Source organism: Euprymna scolopes, chromosome 10 (genome assembly GCF_053919585.1).
Source record: "Euprymna scolopes isolate OS-2025 chromosome 10, ASM5391958v1, whole genome shotgun sequence".
NCBI classification, from domain to species: Eukaryota; Metazoa; Mollusca; class Cephalopoda; order Sepiida; family Sepiolidae; genus Euprymna; species Euprymna scolopes.
In genome coordinates, this window is record NC_136491.1 from 66,738,789 (window position 1) to 66,764,259 (window position 25,471).

At 29.7% G+C, this 25,471-nt stretch overlaps 1 protein-coding gene across 5 annotated transcripts in view; it reads left to right on the plus strand.

The window, feature by feature from the left end:
- Positions 1-25,471, plus strand: part of LOC145286041 (inositol-trisphosphate 3-kinase homolog) — a 70,572-nt gene that overhangs the window by 4,045 nt on the left and 41,056 nt on the right. For 3 of the 5 annotated variants that reach the window (XM_080134667.1, XM_080134670.1, XM_080134668.1), the window contains exon 2: positions 6,175-6,315. In XM_080134667.1, the coding sequence (XP_079990793.1) occupies positions 6,280-6,315 (36 nt within the window). In that variant the 5' untranslated portion in view covers positions 6,175-6,279. Of the gene's footprint in view, positions 1-6,174; positions 6,316-9,052; positions 9,076-25,471 lie in introns of those variants that run through there. The other 2 variants (XM_080134669.1, XM_080134671.1) reach the window with 1 other exon arrangement.

Below are 25,471 nucleotides of genomic sequence, written 5' to 3' on the forward strand. Positions count from 1 at the left end.
AACTATTTTTCAAACAGAGATGTTGGTAATTTTTATAATTTTTTAAATTAAAAATCATAAAAAAATATATCCAATCAAGAATATTTCCTACATAATTGTCTTAGATTGGAACTCCCATTAAAAATTATGTAATATATATCAACAAAATCTCATAAATATTTTTTAAACAAAATCTTGTTGAAAAAAAAAGAGTTCATAAATATTAAAAAAAAAAAAATATAGTTCATAACCATATTTTTATTATAAAGGTTATAATTTTGTTATAAAAGTTCAAATAAAGACTGTTTAAATAAAACTTCTATTTTTATATTTGCATTAAAAATAAAAAGATACATTATATACAGTTTTGGTCAAAAAATAGTGTGGTAAGATAGATGCATAGCCACCACAGTTTCTTTGAAAATGAAAACAAAAATATTGTGTAGGTCATAATTAATTTTCTTTTTTAAAGAAGAACGTTTTTGATTTAAAATCATTTTAGTGTTACCTTGTAATAATTAAAACCCCAACAAAATTGAAATTTTTATACATTTTTCATCTTAAACGATACAATTATGACTGAGCAATACAAAAAAACTGGAACATAAACCATGTGTAATGAAACAAAGTATTGTATTGAATTATAAAAATAATTTATTTAAAAATAAGATATTTATAAAAATATTTGTTTCGCAACCAATTTTTTTTATATAGATAATTAGTAAACACTTCTTTGTAGCATTCTAAGAGCAATATTATTAAATACTTTACTGAGAATTTTCTAAGATAATGTAAGTGCTTACTTCATTTCAGGTGATATACTCAGCCGACCTTTTCCATAATAACCTACTTCATGTTCAAGTATGAAACATCTTTTAAAAACTGTGCTATCGTATTTGCTCATTTTAAACATGTTTTTTTCTTCAGATTTTATCTAGATAATTCAAATAACTGGAAATGGTTCAGGTTTTTGAATTTTTTTACATGACAATTGATTTTTTTGTATTATTTGGATTCTTTGGACTACTTTCCTCATCTTGAATCTTATTTTCATGTTTTGGTTGATGTAATTTCCTATTGTTTCAAATTCTTCTGTTAAACTCTGGAATTTCGAATGGAACTCTTTCTTTAATTGATGGGTATAGCATGCTTCCATTTCATCAGCCATTTTCATATGTTGTAGTATATCTTTTGTTTTGATCTCTTGGTCTTACTGGATTCCAGGACAAGAATTCATCTAGTCTGGTGGAGTCTCCAGCTTTGTGTTCTTACTTGAAGTAACATCACTAGAGGAAGGTGCACGATTCCTCGTAAAAGCTAATGTGAGTTAGCCATAGTGAGGAGATCTTATTTGGGCAGCAAATACGAAATGTGATTTTGAATATTTGATTAGGGTTTACTTCTAGGGAAAAGTATCCTCATGTCAGATTATTCTAGCAAACCCCTGTACAGAGAGAGAGCTTAGACAATTGAGAATAGTGCTTACTATGAAAATAAAATTAAATGTGGATAACAATATAAAAATGCCCAAAGAAAGTTCTCAGACGTCTACAAGTGAAAGACGTCAAAAATCACCAATCCAATCTCTGCATTCTAACAAAGACATAATTGAAAATAAAACAAAAGAAAATACAATTAAAAAGCAGAATGCAAGTAAAACAATAACACAATCTGCTTTGATAACATCAAATAAAGTCAAGAAACCCAAAGAAATGAAGATTGAAAATAAAACCCAGCAAAACTAAAAAAATAATGTACTAAAAAATATGACTTCTTTGAAACCTGACAGTTATATGGAATAAGTCAGAGAGAGTTGCAACCTGGGTTGAAGTGAGTGCCCCTAATGATGGAGGTCTGAACAGAGCTGAAAGGGAGAAACAGATCAAATATCAAGGTCTCATGTATGATATGAAAAGAAACTGGAATCTTAAAGAGATATCAATCATACTAGTTATTATAGGTGCCACAGGACTTATGAAGAAGAACCTGAAGTCCTACCTAACTAATATTCCTGGTGAACCAAGTGCAAAAGAGATCCAGACAATTGCACTTAAGGGAACAACAAGGATAATAAAAAGAGCTCTCGGTTGGTTTCAATAAAAAGCAGGGCAATGTTGGCAGCTGGTTTGGCTGCCCCATACCCAACATTACAATCTTCAAAGGAAAAAAAGAAAAAAAAAAAAAGAAAAGTGTATGTATTCCTTACATTCCCAAACTTAGTCCAATGGGATTTGTGTTTGCAAGTCAATTACGCGCAACGCACATAACGTACGTAGGCTGGATTTGACATTTAAATAACCCATAGTGGTTGATATGCCATAGAACCTAAAAAGCCAAAATAAAATTGTTTATAAAATGTGTATCTATTGAAAATTTATAATTTGTTAAATATATGAACTTGTTGAAATTGCTCTTTACCTTTTGTTCAACTTTTATAAAATTCAAGTCAATGTTAAATGACCCAAAATACGTTGATTCACTGTAAAACAAAACAACCAACTAACCAACCAATTTGATCATTACATTCAAATTATTATAAAACTAGAACTAATTTCGTTAAGATAACGTTCCAATTGCAGCCATCTGAAGTTGAAATCTTCAATATAAACCATTTATGAAAATTTGTTTGATTGTATTTATTAGGAAGTTCACTTCAGCATGTAAATGTTTTGTAAAATGAACCCAGATCAAGAGCAATGTTTAATGAAAAAACGTTTTTTTGATAATATTTTATTTAATATTTTGATATAATCTTATAATTTATTGTTTACCCTTTAGAATACATTGACTGTTTTTTCATTCATATACATTTATAGGGTGAATTGTATAAGAAAAGGTTTGTTACATAGATATTCATCATCTTGGCTTTGCTCAGTAGAAAAAAAAAATGGGTTGCCATAGTTTGCTTATAAAGACAAAGTTTTTTGTTATAATTTAATTAAATTTTATTCATACAGTTTTATCAAAACAACAGGCATCCATGGTTTGGAAAAAAAATTACATAGACAGAATAGGAAATTGCCATCTTGACCTTTAAAAATATAACTGAATCCAAAAAATTTCAATTTCAGTTTATGTAGTGAAATCTGAAAAATATTGTACCTCATAAAATAGGAAAATTGAAAGGCAAAATGTCTTCTAATCAATAATTTAGGCCAATTTAAGGCAACAGAGATTGACATTTATTAGAATGTAAAAGCAAATTTTCATTTACTTCATGTTTTTTTTAAGGTTTATATTGTATCCATTAACTGAAGTAATAGCATTGGATTTTTTTAGCATTTGTATATTTTGACATTCTCATTTTCAATGGAACCATTAATTGTCAGTGCTTGTCCAGAATTCAACTTAATTAAAAAACAAAAATACAGAAAAATCTATGTACAGGGTGACCCCAAAAAAAAACAAAAGGTAAATGGAGATCATCTAGAACATATGCTGTAGAACGGAGAAAAAAAGGCTAAAGACCCTAGTGTTTTGATGTGATGTTCTGAATATAATAAACTAAATTATGACCAAAGTTTAATTTCTTCAGACAAAACACTAAGAAATGGGGCCTAATTAGAGTTGGGGCCCGTTTTCTTTTGAGTCACCCTGTATGTACCTGTCACTGAATGAAAATGTCATATTCCAAAAATCATATAAATAATCAAATGTTGTTTTTTTGAAACTAAAAAATAACAAAACAAATTTTATGAGGAAACTAATTTGTATTTTGATCTGCCATGTTGTTTTAAATAAAGGGAAACAACTGGATTCGAACTACAGAGAGCAAAATCAGCCTTGTAATTGATACAATTTACTATGAGAATCACTAAAAATTGTAAAAAAAATCATTATATATATATATATATATATATATATATATATATATATATAAAACTACTTGATTAATTTATATGATTTTTAGAATATGACATTTTCATATTTTTCTGTTTTTTTTTTTTTTTTTTTTTTAATTAGATTGAATTTTAATTGTCATGTAAGATCTGAAAATAGATGTAGTGACTATTTTATATCTGCCAATCATGTTGGAATTAATTGCAATGTTCTCTTCAGATTGCACACTATGAATTCTCTGGTAACGTAATAATCTTCATTTCGAGAAAGGATTGTACAATTGAAAAGTGTAAAACTTTCCCAGAATCTTTCATCATTATATGATAATTCCTTCATATTTGATGTAGTATTGATCTTAGTAATTGAATCTTATTAACATTGCAAATATTTTCAAACATGGAAGCAACTGAAACCAAAGTAATAGTAACACAGTGTGAGGTTTTCTAATGTTAAGGTTCTCAATCACCTGATGAAATTTCCAAAGAGACATTTCTTATTTGAGGAACTCATCAAGGGAGAATTTTCTGCTGCTGCATTATCAGATTTCAACCATTTTGTTTATTGTCTTCGAGAAAAATCAATTTTGAGAAGATGAAGCAACTATGACTGTGCATAGGAGATGTCCTATTCTCGTCCTTGCAACCTCTATCTCACAGAAGAGATGTTGTGAGTTTGTCTCTGCTTTATCGTTATTTTCATGGAAAGTGCTCGACTGAGCTTCAATCTATGCCCCCCCCTCACCAAACTTTTACAAGAAACACTCCTCTAGCTGAAAACACTATCAATAATTCCCCCAACTCTTTATCTGTGCCTAAACCTAAACATAGATTCCATGAACAAGGCTTCTTTCTTAGAAGTGCATGCCTGTGGAATTGTCTTCTGTTTTCATGCTTTCCAGGTCCAACATAAACAAGTTCTTGATGAGCCATTCCACTTAACAAATTTACTGAATTTCCATTACTAACGATTACTATATTGTCCAATTGACTACTGTACACTCTTAACCCTTATCCTCGAGTGGTCTCTGGGCCTTTATAAGTGGTGATGCCTATGTAAAAAAAAAAAAAAAAAAAAAAAAAAATGTAACTTTGAACTTGTGTGATCAACCAAACTCTTTTTGGGACTCTTTGCCATTCAGTTGAGTTAAGGGATTTAAATGATGACTATAGTTTGAAGAGCTTGTCAGAGTCATGTTTGGAAGTGAATAATAAAAACATTTGCAATTGCCTACAATTCCTCATATAGAAAACTTTGCCTATTTCAATGGAATTTCTTGAGATGATCTACTACTCCAGGCAACACTGGGACACTGATCAGCTAGTTCATTATACTTTTGTTCAGTAATGAAATTTTGTTCTATCTTGATATCATATATGATATCAATCTCTTATTTCAGTTCCAAGTATAAATACAATATTCAGTTATAAACTGTTTCTATTTACAAGCCTCTAGTTTGTTGAATGTACTACAACCTAGTGGGATAAATTTTCAAAAGAATTATCAAAAATTGGTGATTCTGGCTTAAAACTAGTATTGCCTTTACATTTATAAATGGCTAAAATCTTCTAGCAAGGTCCTATAACCTCAAATTAAGTATCATGAAATAGTATTCCATATCACTAATTACCTTTTTCTCATTATATTTCTGATCTGAACTACCCTGGTACTCCTATTTTTACGAATCACCAATGTGTACTGCACTGTGTTATTGGCCTATTTTTTCCAGAGAAATTTGCTGCTTTTTTTTTTTTGTTTTTCAAACTATTTTAGATTTTATAGTAGATTACTTTCCTTTGAAAAAAATTCATATAAAATGATCACCCATTTCCTGGCCATTACCAATTTCCAGAAAGAATAGCACACGAGTGACAATAACATTAGTTCTAAGATTATTATGTAGTAATCAATTTATTTGTGTGTATATGGGGATGAGTCAGCTATGTGAGGGGAGTGTTTTTTTTTTATTATCACTTTCCTAATTCTTTTCGTTTTTTTCTTATTATTTATGTAGAATAGTGTGTAAATGATTTAAAAAGAATTTTTTTAATGTAAATTAAAAACCTTGTATTCACTTATTTTTTTCCTATCACGTTTCCTGTTATTCTCAACTAAGTATACATTAGTTGATCTATATGTTCAATTTGAAACACAAAGATCCACACACAAGTGTCTACAGACAAATTTAATACTTAACAGCTGCTTATTTCAAAATGCCACTCCATACATATAATTTCTTTTATCAATCAGACTTTTATTCTCCCATTAGTTATTTATCTGTCCATTATTTATTTTAAACATGAATTAATTTATTTATAAAAATATTTAGTAGTCCAATTCCTTTTTGTTTTATTTCAGAATATATACATTTTTCCTGGCATGGTGTGTTTGCACAAAATGCTGTTAAGGACATACAATGTAGAACTTTAATTGTATGGTGTACTATTTTATTTTGAATAAAAGATGAGTTTGGGGGACATATTTCCACTTGTAAACCCTGTGAGTATATATATTTTTTATTTTTGATCTTAACTTTCCATTTCTTTTTATATTTGTATTTGGATGAGGAATTTTTATTATCATTAACAATGTCTTAAATTTGGTGATTGTCATGAAATTTTTAACCTAATACTTGGATGTTTAAAAAAAAATGTGCTGTGTATCTTGAGATTCTGAATTCAACTGCAAGCAAAAAAAGGCAGCAAATGATTTAACAAGTTAAATGCCTAAAGAATGAAATGTGAATTGTGTGTAAACATGACTCCAGTAAAAGACTAGGTTTAAAATTCTATGACACTGAGTTAAATGCAAAACACTTGGAAAAGATTGAAAGAGAAAATGGATGAAATGTGATAACAGCTTAAATGAGGAAACTGAAAATTGTAAAAAGTGTGATTTTCAGTTTTTATTTTGTTACATTTATTTTCTATTTTTGTGTGATAATATAAATGTGCTATTTCTTATATTTTTTATAAAATTGCTACAATACCTATGCTTTTTGTTCTCCTTTTATCTGCCCATTTCTTGAAAACTTGTTCTCTAATTTGAAAAATAAAATCTTTCTTTTGCTATAATGTAACTCAGTTTGTCTGCTACGGTCAGACACTATGTGTTTGGTAGAAGACAGCAACAAGTTAAGAAACAAGATGGTCTCAAAGGTAGTAAGCAAAGAAAGAAACAGAAACTTGGGGAAGATACCTGTGGATCATTGTCTCATCTTTAATAATATTCTCACAATGTTTTGGTTGATGTAAACTGCAACCTCTTTCAGGTGTACCTTGTTAAACTCTCAAATCTTTCTGGAGTTTTGAACAGAAAACTTTATTTAATCTACAGGAATAGCCTGCTTTTGTTCCATCAGCTATAACTAGGTAGAAATCTAGAGTAATTTGTAATTGTATCACGTACGGTATTGAATCTTCAACCTCCAGAATGTCAATTAGAACTGATTATTACTTAGCACTTTATGTTATTCCACAGATCCACAAGAACCCCTGGCATAATGAATTTTGTTGTGTTAAAAAATTCTGTACGCATTCCCGAGTTTGACACGATGCACCTAGAGAAGGTTGGAGGTTACATTGTGAAAATAACATCCAAGATGATAACATTAGTCTGAATAATCGAAACAATCCAAATTATTAGTTGTCATCTAAAAATTTCTGAAACATTGTTTAGCATTTGCAGGAATGTTGATCTTAATAAAATACCATGATTGTAGGTTTGAGCATGGAGATTAATTTTGGTTTTAATTAGGAAATAAATTACAATCAGTTTTCTTATGCATTTTTCTTGAAAATAATTTCACAGTTTTTGATTCATAAAAAGTATTTTTCTAAAAAATAAAATGGTTTGCTTTCACTTCAGAATTTTCACCGAAAAAAAAAAGCATGAAATATTTTACGTAATTACTTGTTCTATCAAAAATAGAGAAAATGTTACATTTTTCTAATAAATCATTAAAACATTAAAAAATCTTTATTTTTGCATCACAGTTCTGAATTTTTTTTGAGATGAGGATTGATTATTCATATTATTTGGATTCTTCATTTTACTGTTCTCATCTTGAGGGTTATTTTCACAATGTTTCGGTTGATGTAGCCTCCAACCTTCTTCAGGTGTGCCTTGTCAAACTCAAGAATTTTCTGTTGAACTTTGAAATCTACACAAAATTTTGAACAGAATCCTTCATGCAATGCACGAGGGTAGCACACTCTCATTCCGTTTGTGGTAAAATTCAGTTGTGAAAGTTCCTTTTCTGGAGGTTGATGGTTCAAGTCTCAGACAAATACAGTCGCAAATTACTTAGGATTTCTACCCAGTCATGGATGATGGAACAAGAGCATGCTAGCCCATGAATAAAGGGTTCTGTTCAAAATTCTCTGCAGATTCTCGAGTTCAACAGAAAGATTTCTGAGTTTTTCAAAATATAGCTGAAGAAGGTCGGAGGTTACATCGACCGAAACATTGTGAAAATAACACTCAAGATGAGAATAATCATCTGAATAATCTAAATAATATGGATTTTTATATCATTAATCATCATGATATCATATGAATCTGAAGATTCTATTGTTTGTATTGGTTTCCCCAATATTTTTGTAATCAGAATGTTTTCTGGAAAGACATTGGGTACTTACGGGAGGGACCACAACAAGGTTGTTAACATTCTAAGTGAAAATGATTTTTGTGGAACAAACTGGATTTGAACTTTGAACACCCAGGTCTTCAATCTGTGTCATTAACTAGTTGATCACCATTACCTCCATATATAATAATGACATTTCTTTACATTCAAACAATTTACATCAGCAGTTTCTTTGATATTGTGTAATAAAATTTATTTTTGTATCAATTTGAAGAGAAAATAAAAATGTGTTGAACTGATTGAATTAACAGCCTTTTTGTTTAATCCTCTTCTATTTCCTTCCTCCTACAACTCCTTCTCCCTTCCATCTTTCACTGTTACATAATGTCCATTAGCAATTGTAAGGATGGCATGTACATTTCATTATCATCATTGATGATGAAATAATTACTTCTAGTTTCTCATGATTAGATTATAGGTTCTAGTTCTTCATGATTGCAAGGGATGAAGTGTTTCTCTCGTGTAAGACACTTCAATTACTTACTACAAATTAGTGTATTAATATACAAAATGCGTTTTTTTAAAACAATTTTTAATTTTTAATCATTCTGTTTTATTTGAACTTTTTCTTGTTTGATTCATGTTTAGTGATTGATGGAAACCAATTCTTGGTAAGATTTAATTTATTTTTCATAGAAATTTCTTTCCTTCATTTTTTCTTAAAAGTTTTCTTTGCTGGATTTCTTCAAACTTTTGGCCTCATTTCTGCCAGTTAGAAGTCATTTTTGAGATTTTCGTTCTGTGCAACTATTTGTTCATCCAGACTGTATGTATACTCATAATCTGAGCCTTTAGTTACATTTTTTTTCACTTTTTGGCGAAAAGTATCATTTTTTAAAAATTGGTCAAATTAGGTAGGCAAAACATGAATTTTCATCAACATTTTATGGGGAATGCAGCAAAACTAATTTTCCATGTAAAAAAAAAGGTTATTAAAGTTGTTAAAAACTGAGTTTTATAAATACTATAAATTACTAAATCAAAATTAATGGACTGGCCGACTTTAATTAGACTTAATGTTTCACTCTTCTAAACTTCTCAAATTGCAATAAAAATGCCCCAAATAAATTTGATTTGACTTAAGGAAAAACAAAACAATATGAAAGACTAATTGACTACATTTATGGTATTTTTTCACATAAATCCTTTTTAAAATAAAGTCAAACAATCCGGCATACTTTACATGCTCAATATATCATAAGTAGTGTTGGGACGATTCCTAATTTTTATACGATTCCGATTCCGATTCCAGGAAAATATTGATTAACGATTCCGATACCAAGTCCGATTCCGATTCCTAGGGAATTATTGTTTTGAAATATACCAGGTAGTTTTATACTTATGGTCGGTAATTCCCAAATATGTTCCCTAACTTTGGAAGAGATATTTTATGTCTACACCGTCGTGTTTTGGTTTAAATAAAATTATTATATAGTAAACTAAACGGAAAAATTAGCAAAATTTATTTTAGAGAAAATTTATTTTACGTAATTGGAATACAGAAAAAAAACCCCCAAAGAAAATGGAATTTATCCTTCAGAACAAAAACAAATAAAATAGAATTTATATAACAGAACAAAAACAAGAAAATTAGAGAATAAATTAACACGATTCATTATTTTGGTCCTCATAATTTACAGATTTAATGAATTAAATAAAAAAAAATATAGCGGAAGAGAAAGAAAATATATACTAATTAAATATAAAAAAGATAAATATTTAATTTAATAATTTATAAATGAACGTGCGTAATAAAAAAAACAATATACCACATGACATGGCGCTGTAGATACAAAATAACCCTTCCAAAGTTAACGACCATATTTGAGAAATACCATTAATCGAAACTTTTTGTGTTTTATACCAAAAGGTAGGTATAGCGAAAAGTTACAATTAAAGGAATTTCAAAAACGATTTTTTGTTTGGCTATTGATAGTTGTATTTGTGACGGCAGTTCTTCAGACCTCCATAATTCACAAAGAGTAGTTAACACCTATTGTTTTTTCTAACTTTTTCATTGCTTTTACATGTTGTTTCTAACGTGAAGAATAAGTTTAGCCAAACTAATTTTGAAATAGGGTATATCAAAGGAACACATATAAAAATGATACCACTATAAAAAAAACAAATGAAATACTAGATAAAATTGAGCAAACATTATTACCAAAATTACAGAAAAAGATAAAAAAAAAAAAATGAAAAAAAAATGGTGAAGTTTGTTGAGTGAAATGAATTATTGAAAGAAAATTAATTGAACTAATAGAAATGTTAAATAAAAAAAATGTCACATTTCAATATTTTTTTAATAATTAAATTCTCAGGGTTGTCGAAATTAAAAATTAAGTGAGTTTGTTTTTTATTAGACTTATTTCGAAGCTTGTTACCTTGAAAAATACATTTTAAACCCTGTTTTTTTTTTTTTTTTTTAAATAAATTGAAAAAAAAAATGCAATGAAAAAATTTAATTGATAATTGAAACTTTAAAAACATATTAAACATTGAAAAATTACTTATCTCTCAAATTAACGTCCAATAAAGTAGATCCAGTCTTCATACAGGAATTCGGTTATAATAAATATATCTTTCCCAAACTTAAAAATCAAATCTTTTTTTTTTTTTTTTTTTGGAGAGAGTGCTTTAAAATCGTCGGGGAATGCCGCTTAAAATTTTTAAGAAATAAATTTTAGGAGTTTAGTGCCTTTCAAAGACGGTTATCATCCCCCCACACCTTTCCACGTTGTTCAGTAGTTAACAAAAAAAAACTTATAGAATTTAATTTTTGAAACCAATGTATAAAAGTTTACATAGTGAAATGCAAATATGCATTTTCTTTTGAATTTTTTTTTGGTTGACTGTGTTCAATTCACACATGGTTGATGCGGTTCAATATTGCTAAACTATAAGTCTTAAGTAAAATTCTATTTATAAATACTTTTTAAAATGAAATTATTTAATTAATCGTAAATATTATTTAGACATAAAAATTAATTGATTACAAAACCTTTTAAAAAAATATATATTAATTTCTTTTTCGTTCGGCAAAAAACTGCGCCAAACACTTTTTTTTAATTTTCAATTTAAAATTCTAGAAAAAAGATTATATTATTCTGCTTTTAATATAATCAAATTCAGGGTTTTATCTTTCTGGAGAAAAAAAAAAAAAAAATAATGGATTTTATTTCAATGAAATTAAAAAAAAAACAACTTGACTGAATTGAATTAATTACCTTTAAATTAACGAAGGGGTTATTTAATAACTTTAGGTTTGGAAGAGATAGGTATGGGGTCGATTTTTTTGAAACTTCAAAAGAAGCCGACGACTGTCAAAATTTTGCGAAATAATACGTGATCAATTTCATTTTAGAGATATTTCTTTCAAAAGCCTTCTTTTAAAAAAAGAAAAAAGTATATTGTTCTATTAAGCCTTTTACTGTTTAAATAATTTGACTTTGCTCGTTTTATTTTAAGAAAATATAAGTTGAAAAAGCATTTTCATTCACTATTAGAAGATTTGTCAGTAAAAAAAACAGTCGCCAAAAAGATAAGCGTTTTTTTTTTTATTTTTACTCGCAATGTAGAGCCCTGCATACTTCTTTTCAAGTTAACTCTTTTGTAGTTTTGATTACAATAGATCTGAATGAATGAACCTTGTAAAGGAGGGGCACTAAGCATTGCCCTGTTAATAATGAATTTCTTTGGTTTCTTTTTATAACATGCTACATTTCTCTCTTGCGGTTAGAAATATCAGGAATTCTTTTTCTTTTTTTCAACATCAGACTAAAAGAATCGTAATGAAGGAATTGGAAAATTAAGGTATTTTTTAACGATGCGATTCCGATTCCGATACCTCCCAAAATACACGATTCTTACGATTAACGATTCCGATTCCGATTAATCGTCCCACCACTAATTATAAGCCTAAGTATTAATGAAGAACAAATGTCAAACGACTTTTAATTATCTTAGTTTGAACTAATCAGTCAAATGAATATTATGGATGGATCAACAAAAGAATGAGAGCATACAGAAAAAGAATTGATTATTTGAACAATTTTCATGAAGATCTGTTCTAGTCGAAACTCCCTCTTTCGTTTACTTGCTGAGATAGCATTTTGAAGAAGTTCTCTGCATATAAGAATGAAGTGAAAACCAAGCTTTGAATCTTTGTGCAATATTTGCTTTCCAATCTAAAAGTGTTCAGTATTATTATACAATAAATTACATTTTATTTTATTGAAAAAGTTTTGACATTTTGGAAAATTGTTAGTGTTAAACAAATTGATGGCAAAAAATAGTGATATCAGATTTAAATGATGGAAATTTTATATTTCTTTGTAATTGACACAAAAAATGGAAAGCAAGCAAGATAATTAAATAATTAACAAGAGATCCTAGTTAAGTCATTGAACATACATGCAATGGTTTAACTGATGGCTTGATTTTATGGAAATAAATCAATAATTGTAAACTGCTTCCTAATAACATGTACAGAGTTGCTAATTCACTAATTACTGGACAATGCTAATAAATTTCTTGCTAAAACTTTTCTCAGTAATAATTATTTTGTAGTAATTTTGATCTTCACATGTCTGTGATCCTAGTCACATATTTGCCAGGCCTGGTATAAGTATTACCTTGGTTATGAGTCATTGCTTTCTCATTAAAACAATCAACCTTGTTTGTACTTGTCTGATGTGGTTGTTGGGCATCATTTATTTTGAATAGATCAGATGATTATTGTTGGCATTCATTTTTAGCAGGAATTCGTTCTAGAAAATATCAACTATTTATAGGAGAGACTGTGAAGATTACGAAGATTTGATGAAACTGGGCTGGATTATCAATTAAGTTTGTCTCAATTGGTACTGATAAACCTTATTTGTGATATTGAAATCTGTTGAGATTGAATAGGACTGTAAATTCCATTTAATGGTACTTTTAATTGTATACAGCTTCAACTAGAGTTTGCCCATTTCTTGATTCACTATAAAACAAAATTAAAATGGTTTTTAATCTTTTCAAATGCCCAGTAAATGAATAGATTGTGTTCCTATATCCAAAAAGAAAAAAGGCTATTGATTTGGTAGTCAAACATTTCTTCATACTTTTTTTTTTTTACACATCAGAAGATAACAGCTTTTGGATCAGAAATACTTATTAAAACCTCCTGAGACAGGTGTAAAAAGCTAGAAACCTTATTTTAGTGTGTCTGATGATCGAAATAATTAAATTACTTTTGCCTATTCCACAGACTGAAAAATAGTTTTATTTTTGTGAAATTTTTGCTGAAAATAAAGGTCCTGGATATGACCTTAAACTATATCCGATGGTAAGGCCCCAGCTTGCAGGCTTTGGAGAGTGTGGAGCCACCCCTTAATTGCCATTGCTCCCAGGTCCACTCTGACCCAGAGTGGTAGTACCTGTTAGGGTCCCAACTGACTTGAAAAAAACAAATATTTTATTAAAAAATTTTTCTTCAAAATCACTGGATTCGGCATTAAATAATCTGAAAAGGGTTGATATGCCATAAAACAACCAACCAACCAATCTGAAAATGAAAAATTCAACAAAAAATTATCATTTTCCAAACTGATGAACTGTGTATACTGCAAAGCTCAGTAGTATCTGTGATAAATGTTATGGACTTTTTTTGTGCCTATTTGGCCTGTATTGTCTCATCTGAGTCTTTTCTGGTTGTATTTATAAAGAACAAATATGAAACAACTTGAAAGAAATCTGTTCACTTTTTCTATCACTTTATTCAATAGGTCTAGAAATTATTTTTATTAAATAAATCTAGAAATTATTAAAATTGCCACCAACAATAGGCATTCTGGCATTTTATTGGTGAAAAGGCTTAATATAAATAATAAACCCATGCATACTCTGAAAATAAAACTAATACTGCATTTGTTGAAACATAAATCAAAGAAGGGGTAAAATCCCTTTGAACAGAATGTATTTTACAAAAGTGGAAAAAATGTAACCAAGTGCTTAGACTGCATCATACTTTTGAAATTTCAGAACAATATTCAGTCAATAAACTGAACACATTCAAATACTTTTGCGATGTGATTGATATTAATTTTTATTCTTGTAGTTAATATTTTGAATGATTTAAAGTAATCATGTGAACATGTTTATTACAGTCTGGATGAAAAACTTTCCCATCGCTATTTGTAAAATGTCTTTACTCCCAAATGACTACTAATCTATCTTCTTGGTTAGTCAAAGAGATTAATAGGTCCTGGGATTTGTTAATATGATTCCTAGCAGTTGTAGCAGGGAATACAAAGATTAATTTTGAAATACATCAGTAATCTGCAATCCAAGATCATAAAAGCGGGCATAGCTGATCAGGGGTGGAAAGCAAATCAACAGTCTATCAAAGTCTTTGAAATTAGTTGGCATTAGAAAAAAAAAAAAAAAATTATAAAATTAGTTTTCTAACTTTGTTTAAAAAAAAATAAGTACTAGAAAATAATTAGTTTTCCAACTTTGTTAAAAAAATAAAAAATCAATATTAGAAAATTAGTTTTCCAACTCTACTAAAAAGCAAATCAGTATTAGAAAATAATTAGTTTTCAAACTTTGTTAAAAAAAATCAGTAAATTAATGTAGTATCTGTTTTGCTGCTATATTTAAGTCAATTTGTCCGTGGTTAGTGTAGGGGGAAATCCTTCTATACTAAGGCAATTTTTATTTTTGCCTACTTACAGAGTTCCCCTTTTTGGGGAGCTGGTTTTTCCTTGCATTAAAAACGACCTTGTGTCACATTTTGCTCTTGTGGGGAAACAAATAGCAATAAATGATGAAAGCCACTATGGAAGTTCCACATAATTTGACTAGTTTAGATAATAATACTAACTAATTTACACATTGTAATCATATCAATTATGTTGACTATAACTAATAGTATTTGGGAAAGATATGAATTCTTTCATTCTGCTCATTTATTGGTTAAATGACCATTGATATTGATATGCTGTTGAAACAAATGACTTAACTCTTTATTATCTCTAACTGGTGTCGCTTGGGAGCATTTTGGTTGACCAAGAAAACCTTTTAAAAATGTTTAATTGTAGTATAGGATCGATAGGACTGGATTGATAACTAATTTAAAAAATATATATGCATCTGTGGAATTAGCCAATGGAATTGCACTTGGTTGTCACTTGTCTCAACATTGGCATAAGACTGCTGTGTTTGGTTGGCCCCTTATTTGTGGCTGTGTATCTATTGGAAAAAGCTTGCACAATTGACACAAGTGAATGCCAGTACATTAAATTTGTCAGAAGAATTACTGAAGTATAAATTGAAGGAATTATTTTCCTTATTTACTTTGTTGAAATTGAAATTTCGTTCTTGTGAATGAAGAAATATGCTCACAACATCTGAATTATATGTAAGTTAGGTTTTGAAACTGTTTTTTTATTAGTTAGTAAAAATATGTGTGTACTATGTCATATTAAATATGTGTACTATCCCATGAAATATGGTGAATTGCAGAAATCCCACTATCAAAAACATTGTTAATGTAAAGAACTGTTTATTTATAGTATGACTCCAATTTGTTGATAGTTTCTTCAACACTTGAACACTAGTCTTTGAGATGTCTATGGTCGTATATTTTCCTGCTTTCTCTTTCCATGACAATTCTTCACTAACATTCAAGATAATAACAGCAGTTTCCTTGGCTTTTATGAAACTTCTTCTAAATTAATCTCTGCTTTTCATTATTTTATACGATCATAAAGTTTTCTTGCAGAGTTTTGAACTGCTATATCTATAAAAATTTTAATAGTGACTAAAAAAAAAATAAATAAAAACAAAAAAAAAAAGACTGTAAATTAATTTCAGTTAGTCATAGATTATAATGTAGTGTACACACTAATACTATAAAAATCCATATAAATTCGAAACAATAAAATAAAGTTTTCTCAGTAAAATAATAATTTGAGATGTTATAGTTTCAAAATAAAAGAATTTCTTTATCCATTTAGTAGAAGTAGGTATACCATTTTGTAATGATTCAAACATGGAAGACGAATGATTATTAGTTAATAACTAGCTTTATTCATCTAGAATTACATGCATGTTGAAATAGAAGAATGAAAAATTGATAAGATTTTACACAAGATGCTAATATGACATTCACCCCGAATGGAAAGAGTTCAGGGAAGGGTTATGAAATGATATACAAAGGTTCAAGTTCAAGCATCTCTGTTTCTTAGATGATAGGGATGGACACGTTGTTGTCTAAGGATGAGTTCCAATTGGTTCTTATCAAGTGTTGTATCAACCTGTGAAGTTTCACAAGGTTCTTCGGATACACCCGATTCAATTGGTTGTGGAAATGGAGTCTCCGGTGAGATAATAGTATTAGGTGCTACATTTTGTGGTTTTGGAGCAAGTTGACACAGTGACACTGTTTCCTTTCTTCCAGCTGGAAGTCTAACATGAGTGTATTGTAGATTGCATTCTAGCAATTCAACTTTGTCGACAAAAGATTCATACTTAGATGACCATAGATTACATTCCATCAGGATTGGACCTGAATTCAAAAGCCAACTTGGGAAGAAAGGTATCAGATGTTGATTCCCAATTATACTGGAATATTCGCTCGTGAGGTGTAATGTTAGTGGCATTACACAATAACAAATGAATGCAAGGCATTGCGCAAAACTGATTTCCAATGAGAAATCGTCAGTCTTCGTGACTTTAATGCCAGCGATATCATTTTCCATAACGTGGCATTTAGTTGTTCTTTCTGGCCATTTCTCTGCAGGTTATAGGTAGTTGTGCAGATCGTTGCTATTCCCTTTCTATGCAAAAAGTTTGTTAGTTCTGTTGAAAGGAACGATGGACCTCTGTCAGAGTGAATAAAGGAAGGCATGCCAAATAGTGAAATAGTTGACAGAAACAATTTATGGCAGTTTGTGAGCACATATCTTGACAAGGAAAGGCAAAGGGGAAGCGTGAATATTCATTGATAATTGTTAATAGATATTTATTTCAACTATTAGATGGCAGGGGGCCTTTAACGCGTTCAAATGGTTGTGTCGCTTTGACAAACTTAAAATTAGTGGGATGAAAAAAAATCGCAGTTTTGATTCCACACAGATGGAACAGTTCTCAATAGTTTGTCAAACATCCTTGATGGAGTAAGGGAGGTTATGCAGATGTACAAAATGAAACATTCATGTGATGCCTGGATGACACGATAAAACGTGTAGGTCTCGTAGATTAGTTGAATTAGTCAAGGAGCAAACCACTTGAGAAAGTGTGTCTGCGGCTGCATTATCTTTCCCTGGATGGTATATTACATCAAATTTAAGGGCTGATAGTTCAATTCGCCAATGTTTTACCTTCTTGTTCTTTATTTTGCTTAAGTGTTTCAGGTCGTACATGAAAGCTAAAGAGCATTGGTCTGTAATGAGTTTAAAGGCGGAACTGATAAGGTAGTGACGCCATTTACACACTGCGTCGATAATGGCATGAGCTTCTTTCGACCGAACAGTAATATTGCTTGCTGACCGAAACAGATCAGGAACAGGAAGCAACTGGGCAGCCAATCTGATTGAGAGTGGCAGCCAGGGCAACGTTTGAAGCGTCGGTTTCTATGGTAAGGAGTATATTGGGATCAACTGTCGTAAGTGAAATGTGCTCGAGTTCTTTTTTGAGGTTGGTGAAATCCGCTAAGCAGGATTCAGGTAGAGGGAAGACTTGGTTCTGTGCTAGCTGTCAAATTTTATCTGAGAAGCAAGGAATCCATTGAGCATAATATGAAAACATTCTGACAACCCACTGTTGTGATTTAGCATCTTGTGGTGAAGGTAGATATCTCAAAGCATGGAAGCATTCAGGATCTGGTTTAACAACTCCAAATGACACTTCATACTAGCAATACACATGAAAAAATTTAAATGGGTTAAAATATCTTAATACATAGAAAGAGCTTAATGAGCTAAGAAATAATTTAAAAAATTTTTTAAAATCCAATTAAAATTAAGCAAATTATGACTATTTTTGTGCCTCACACGTTTGGATATTTTCTCCTCTTTAAGGCCATATGCGTCTCGTCACATTTTTTACACTACTTTTTCAGTAAAAATGCTATATCTTTGTTAAAACACAAGATTAAGCAATGAAATTTGCCATATAAGTTTATTTTTGTACGAGGAATCAGAATATGCCACTGAAAATCTCCAGAAATTAATGGTTTCCAAAATATCTGCAGTAAATGCACATAAATATGCTGCAATTTCTTAAAAATGCCATGTATCCATTAAAAGAAAAAAGTTAAAGAACTCAAAGTTGAATTGTAATGCATTATATGTACAAGAAACTGAAATCAAAATCTAAGACTGTTTAAAAATGAATATATTGCAATATTTATTTGGTATTATTGTAGATTAACACCATTCCGTTACCCCCCTCCCCATGATCACCCCTCAAATTTGATTCTATTTTTTTAGGCAATTATGTGTGAAATGTCCCGAAAACTTTAATGAAACACCATTTCAAAACCATTCTAGCATTTTAGGACAGAAATTAGGGGCGATTTTAACACCTAAATATTTGAAGTCTTGAAAATGACTTTAAAAGAAAAATAAAACAAATAACCGTTAGAAATTCATCCAATAAATGTTATCATGATATTTATTGGGTAGGTTGCTAACAGTATTTTGTATGCTATTTATTTTTAAGTCATTATCAAGACTTCAAATCTTAAGTGACAACCGTCATTTTTCTTGTTCTCAGCAAATGCTCTACTATTTGCGGGTTTGTATTACAATCCACAGAGACACAAAAAAGTTGTCAGAAAACAAATATATAAGGAATAAAAGTTATGGAACGCAAGATAAGTTACTTTTCTACTTCGCTGAGTGTTTTTATTTAATGTTTAATTTAGTGTTTTTATTTAATGTAAAATGTTTATTTGGTTTGAAAAATAAGTGATGTTGAGCGCTATCCAAAAACAAGAAAATATGGCTGCAATTTCTCTTTACATCTTTGAAGTCTCGATAATCACTTCAAAATAAGAAATAAAACAAAATGGTTGTAGAATCCCAACCAATAACTGTCACGGTAACATTTATTGGGTGGATTTCTACCATCATTATTTTCTTTTTTATTTTGAAATCTTTGAGACTTCAAAGATGTAAAGAGACACTACGTCCATTTTTCTTGTTGTTCGGTCGCGCTCAATATTACTTGTTTTTTCAAACCGAATAAACATTTTACATTAAAAACGTTACAAACTTATCCAGTTAGGTGGAAAAGTAACTCATCTTGCCTTTCATTACATTTCGTTGTTATATATTTGTTTTTGACAACTTTTTTGTGTCTCTGTAGATTGTAATACAAACCAAAAATAACTTATCCAGATATGTAGAAGAGTAATTTACCTTGCCTTTAATAACATTTATTTGCCGCATATTTCTTTTTATTTTGTTGTCCTAACTGCAAAATGCTGTTTCCAGTTCAAATAAATACCTTACAAAGTTATATATAATATATATATATATATATATATATATAGTGTGTGTATTCAACAGATAAATAAGTCAGCGAATGTTATATTTAGTTTTAATTTAATAAAAAACTGCTTAACATTTCAAATTACAAAATTTCAAAAAAAATTCCTTCAATTTTCGCTTAATAGGTCAGATAAGTAAAAAAATATAAAAAAAATAAAAAGTTTTCTATTTGTGGTTGAATGCGTTTTCTAACTGCTTATAAAATTTCAAGAATATTGATATTAATTTTGCTACTTATTTTCTTGTCTTTTCAATCATATACATTTTTTTTTAATTTGACCAAAATTATGTGAGAATTTGCAATGGCTTTATAATGCCAGACTAGTTGGGATTGTTGTTATGATATATTCTGAAAACCAAATAGCTCTAAACTAATGTTATTCCGATAATGTAATAGCTCTAAACTAATGTTATTCCGATAATGAAATAGCTCTAAACTAATGTTATTCCGATAATGAAATAGCTCTAAACTAATGTTATTCCGATAATGAAATAGCTCTAAACTAATGTTATTCCGATAATGAAATAGCTCTAAACTAATGTTATTCCGATAATGAAATAGCTCTAAACTAATGTTATTCCGATAATGAAATAGCTCTAAACTAATGTTATTCCGATAATGAAATAGCTCTAAACTAATGTTATTCCGATAATGAAATAGCTCTAAACTAATGTTATTCCGATAATGAAATAGCGCTAAACTAATGTTATTCCGATAATGAAATAGCTCTAATTAAACATGTAAGAATATTTTTTATATTCATATTTTCTTAATTCATTCTTGAATAAAAATTAAAGAACATGAGTTGTTTATAACTGTGCTATTGCTAATACTACTACTGCTAATACTGAATCCATTATTCAAAACTCTATAAATAGAAACGTTTCATGTTGTTTTTTTTCGAGTAGGTCTTTTTTAATTGCTATTGATTACCGTAGTCTTGCACAACATACAATTATACTTTCAATTTATAACTATAGTAAAAATATTGATTTATTTACTAGTGGGTGTCCGAAAAAAACTTTTAAAAATGTTTGATACTCGTCATATTGAAGTCTTGTTTTTAACATTACAAAAAATAAATGGTCCAAAATATTTTGGACATCCTAAAGTATTAAAATTAACACCTCTTTTGATTGGTTCCAAAATTTCATAACAAAATTCTTCATACGAATGCTGTACGAGCATTTACAAATTACTTCAGATCATCAGATTGTTTTTTATTTTACTGGAACAGTAAAATGACGCAACCATTTTCCCAGTGAAATTGGCAACAGATTTGATGCAAGTCTTCCATTTCAGGTCAGGAGTAAAAGTCAGACCCAGAAAGTTGTTAAAACAGGGAGACTCTTTTAGATGAAAGCCATTCATATCAATTGGAGTCACGTGAAGATCAGAGCGTTAATAGTGAATTTATTCCTCGCACCATATGCTAAAATTCTAGATTTAGACACAGTACATTGTGTCAGTACTTCAGCGTTTCTCATGATTTTTCAAACTCGTTATTTGAGCTAAAGTGCATGTCAAGATTGCCGGCTACCACAAGGTTTGTATGTTGGCATCTTGGATCATGTTCTCCAGCAGGTTCCAAAATTTTGCTTCTGAGTTTGTTGATGACTGAGGTGTGGAGTATAAACTGAAAAAACATCTGGTTCACTTTTCCGTCTAACGAAGGAGAAGTTTATTAACTTAAAGTCTCCATGTCTCATAATCTCTCTGAGATTTTCTCCAAGTTCCTTGTGTACTGCAATACCAACTCCATTTGCTGCCGCTGTTCCAGATATTGTTGCCATTTTATGTTTGATTTTCATTAACAATTTTGTTTGGTGCTTAATTTATGACTGGCCTTCTACATAACAATTAACTGTGATGTCCTGGTGAGGACACCTTCCTACTGTAACACAGCAGATGCAGAAGGTGTCCTCACCATGGTATAGATGACTACCATCATGCACATGGGGAATTTTCATGTGGATAATATGTCTGGAACTTTCACCTCATGCTCTATTCACCTTGGGTGGTCTTACCAAGAGAGCATGACTCTGGACGATATAACACATGAGGTCAATAAAAACAAACAATTTTCTTCATCATGTCAAGATTCCATTCATGAAGAACTTGTGTTCTATTAATTACATACAGTGAATTGTATTTTCTTTCAGCATTAAAATAACTAGCATTACAAGCATATGCTGTATTTTCATGGACATTGGCAATATTACATACCTAATGTGCTTCAACAAGTCATATCTTTTTTATTTGTTGGTCAGTTTTTAAAAGAATTACATTGATGAAAAGAGAATAAAATAAGCATTCTAATGTTGTTAATTTATTTTTCTTTTATGCGTTCAATATTTTTATGCTACAAGTTAAAAATGAAAAAAAAAACGGTAAAAAATGACAACAACAAAAAAAACATTTTCAATGTTTACATTTTATATGTTACGTTTGGATACACATGCGCGGGGTTAAATTTGATTGGATATGGCTGAAATTTTACAGGCTATATAAACATAGAAGTTCATCTCTACTGGACTTTGATTTTTTTTTTTTTTTTACGACCACAGACAGCAAAGTTACGACTGAGCAAAATTGACAAAGAATATTTCAAAATTGATAAGATAAATCAGCATATGTCATCCATTTTCATATAGATAATAGTTTCAGAATTATTGGTGCAAGTCTATAAATGGTCCACAAGTAATCTTTTTTACTATAAAAATCTGAAAAAATCTTTATAATGTACGTACTTGTCACTGCATGAAAATGTCATATTCCAAAAATCACGTAAATCGATAAAGTAGTTTTTTTTTTATTTAAGAAAATCAAATATTATGAGATATTTTATCGAAGAAAAACTTCATGCCATCTTGTTTTTGAATGATACACTGCTAGCGGCACCTATTGGGAATGTTTGGAATATAAGACCAGAAAGGGCAGACAATCGACTTTCCACACTATAGAAAAAAAACTTGGAAAATTAAGACATAAGTTTTTGAGGATGGTGAAAACGAAAATAACGTTTAAAATTCCAGCAAATGAGTAGTTTCCAAGATATGAAGAATTTTACGTAAATTGAGCACCCACACGTTGACGCTCCTCCAACAAAAATTCGGCAAATGTGTATTTCAGCGGTGTAAATTCAAGTTTTACACTAGTGGTGGCCATAAAGTAGGTGATCATTATACGTTAAATTATTATAGAAAAGTGATACCCCACTTTCTTTAAACTAACATTTCTTCATATCTTGGAAACTACTCGTTTGCTGGAACTTTAAACATTATTTTCGTTTTCAGCATCCTCAAAAACTTATAAACGTCTTAATTTTGTCTGCCCCTTTCTGGTCTTATATTCCAAACATTCCCAATAGGTGTCGCTAGCAGTGTATCATTCAAAAACAAGATGGCGTGAAGTTTTTCATTGATAAAATGTCTCATAATATTTGATTTTCTTAAATAAAAGAAAAAAACTACTTGATCGATTTACGTGATTTTTGGAATATGATATTTTCATGCAGTGACAAGTATGTACATTATAAAGATTTTTTTCAGATTTTTATAGTAAAAAAGATTACTTGTGGACCATTTATAGACTTGTACCAAATTATGTTCATGTATAATATGTAAATATTTGATTAATTGCGCAGAATTTTCTTTAAAATATTATCTTTTATAGAAATCAAATCCGCTTACAGAAAAACGGTCGCTAAGCGCGTCATGCGCTGAGCTGACTAAAGTATTCTTTTAAAAATAGAAAAATGTCTTACTAGACTAGTCATTTTTTTATTCTGAGTTCGTCAATTTAAAAAAATTATTTTCAAGTTTTTCAAATTTGATTTCCAAACAATACTATTTTGTTGTTTTTAACGTTTTTAGTACACATGTACTAAAAGCGTTAAACAACAAAATGTACTAAGTACATGCGTTTAACTTCTTATTTGTACTTAAGGTAAAATTGTGTTCTTTAGTCGTCAAAAAAACCCAACAAAAAACAAATATATAACAAATCAAAGGTACTTGTGCATTTATGCTACTATGCTGAAATAATAACGTTATTATTTAGAAACCCATTCTTAACATGGGGAAGGAAGGGTGTTTTTTGTTAACTATTCTGTACTTTCACCTAATAATTAACTAAAAAAGATATTGTGAAAATTTAATTTATTCGAATCTGTAAAACAAACCGTTTTTTTTTTTTTAACTGAGGAATTCTAAATAATAATACAAATAATTAGGCTGTTTGATAAAGAATTTCATTGTGATGCATTTTGTAAATTTTTACCTTGTGTCCACCTTAAGATTTTTCTTTAAAATGACTACCTTTCAAGGTTTTCGGGTATGCTGAAAACGAAGATCGTATTTAAATTTTCCACAAATAAGTAGCTTTCTGGATATTAAGCAATATCATTTCTTACGTTATTGCTGGTGGCCATCTTGGTATGCGCATTTGTGCATAGTTTGTTGGGGTTGCGCTCGCGCATACTAAGATGGCCACCAGCGATAACATGAGAAATGACATTGCTTAATATCCAGAAAACTACTTATTTGCAGAAAATTTAAATGTGATATTCGTTTTCAGTATACCCTAAAACCTATAGAAGTAATCATTTTAAATGTTAAGGTGAAAACAAGGTAAAAAAAATTACCATTTTATTTCTTTGTTTACATAATTGAATTTTCAGTAAAACAACAGAATAGAAATGACAAAAATTACCATCAACTGGTGAATATATAGTTGTTGCTTATCAGGATTTCTGGTGCTGTAAAAGTTACATTGAGGATTCATGTAGAGTACGATTTATGGTTGAATCTCAGAAAATAGGGGTATATTTTGGACCAGATAGAGAGGATTTACAAAATTAAAAATTGGACTGGTCCCAAAATGCATAAGTTCTGGTCGACTATGGGAATTTCCATCTTTTACAGAAATCCAAAATCTATATGAAAAATTTTCTTTGATTTATTTCTGAGATTAATGCTACTCAATTTTTTTTTCTTTGAAGGGAGTATTAAATACCAGCGATGAATGCTCTTTAGGCATTCTATGGCTACACACCAGACTTTGGTGAGGAGGCAGGAAAATTCCTATTCTCAATGGAGCTATATTTAAATACTACTATGATACTTAGTTTTGTTCATAAATAGACACCCACTGTATGATACCATACGCCAGTTTAAAAAAAATTGAAATTTGTACATCTGAATTTATAATTCATGGCTTATTGTAAAGAGATACATCAGATTTGACTGCATAATCAGAAAGAGCACACAATTTTACATAAGAGTGCCAAGTTTCATGAGAATAGCTTGAAAAATAAATAAATGGTGGCAAAATTACTGAGTTTCTTGAAACGTTGGGGTCCATAATTTAGCCCACTTTTTCTAAAAAATGTCCATGGAAAAGCCTAAATTTTGGCACTTAAAATTCTCATAACTTTTGAACTACTGATGGTATTTGCATAAT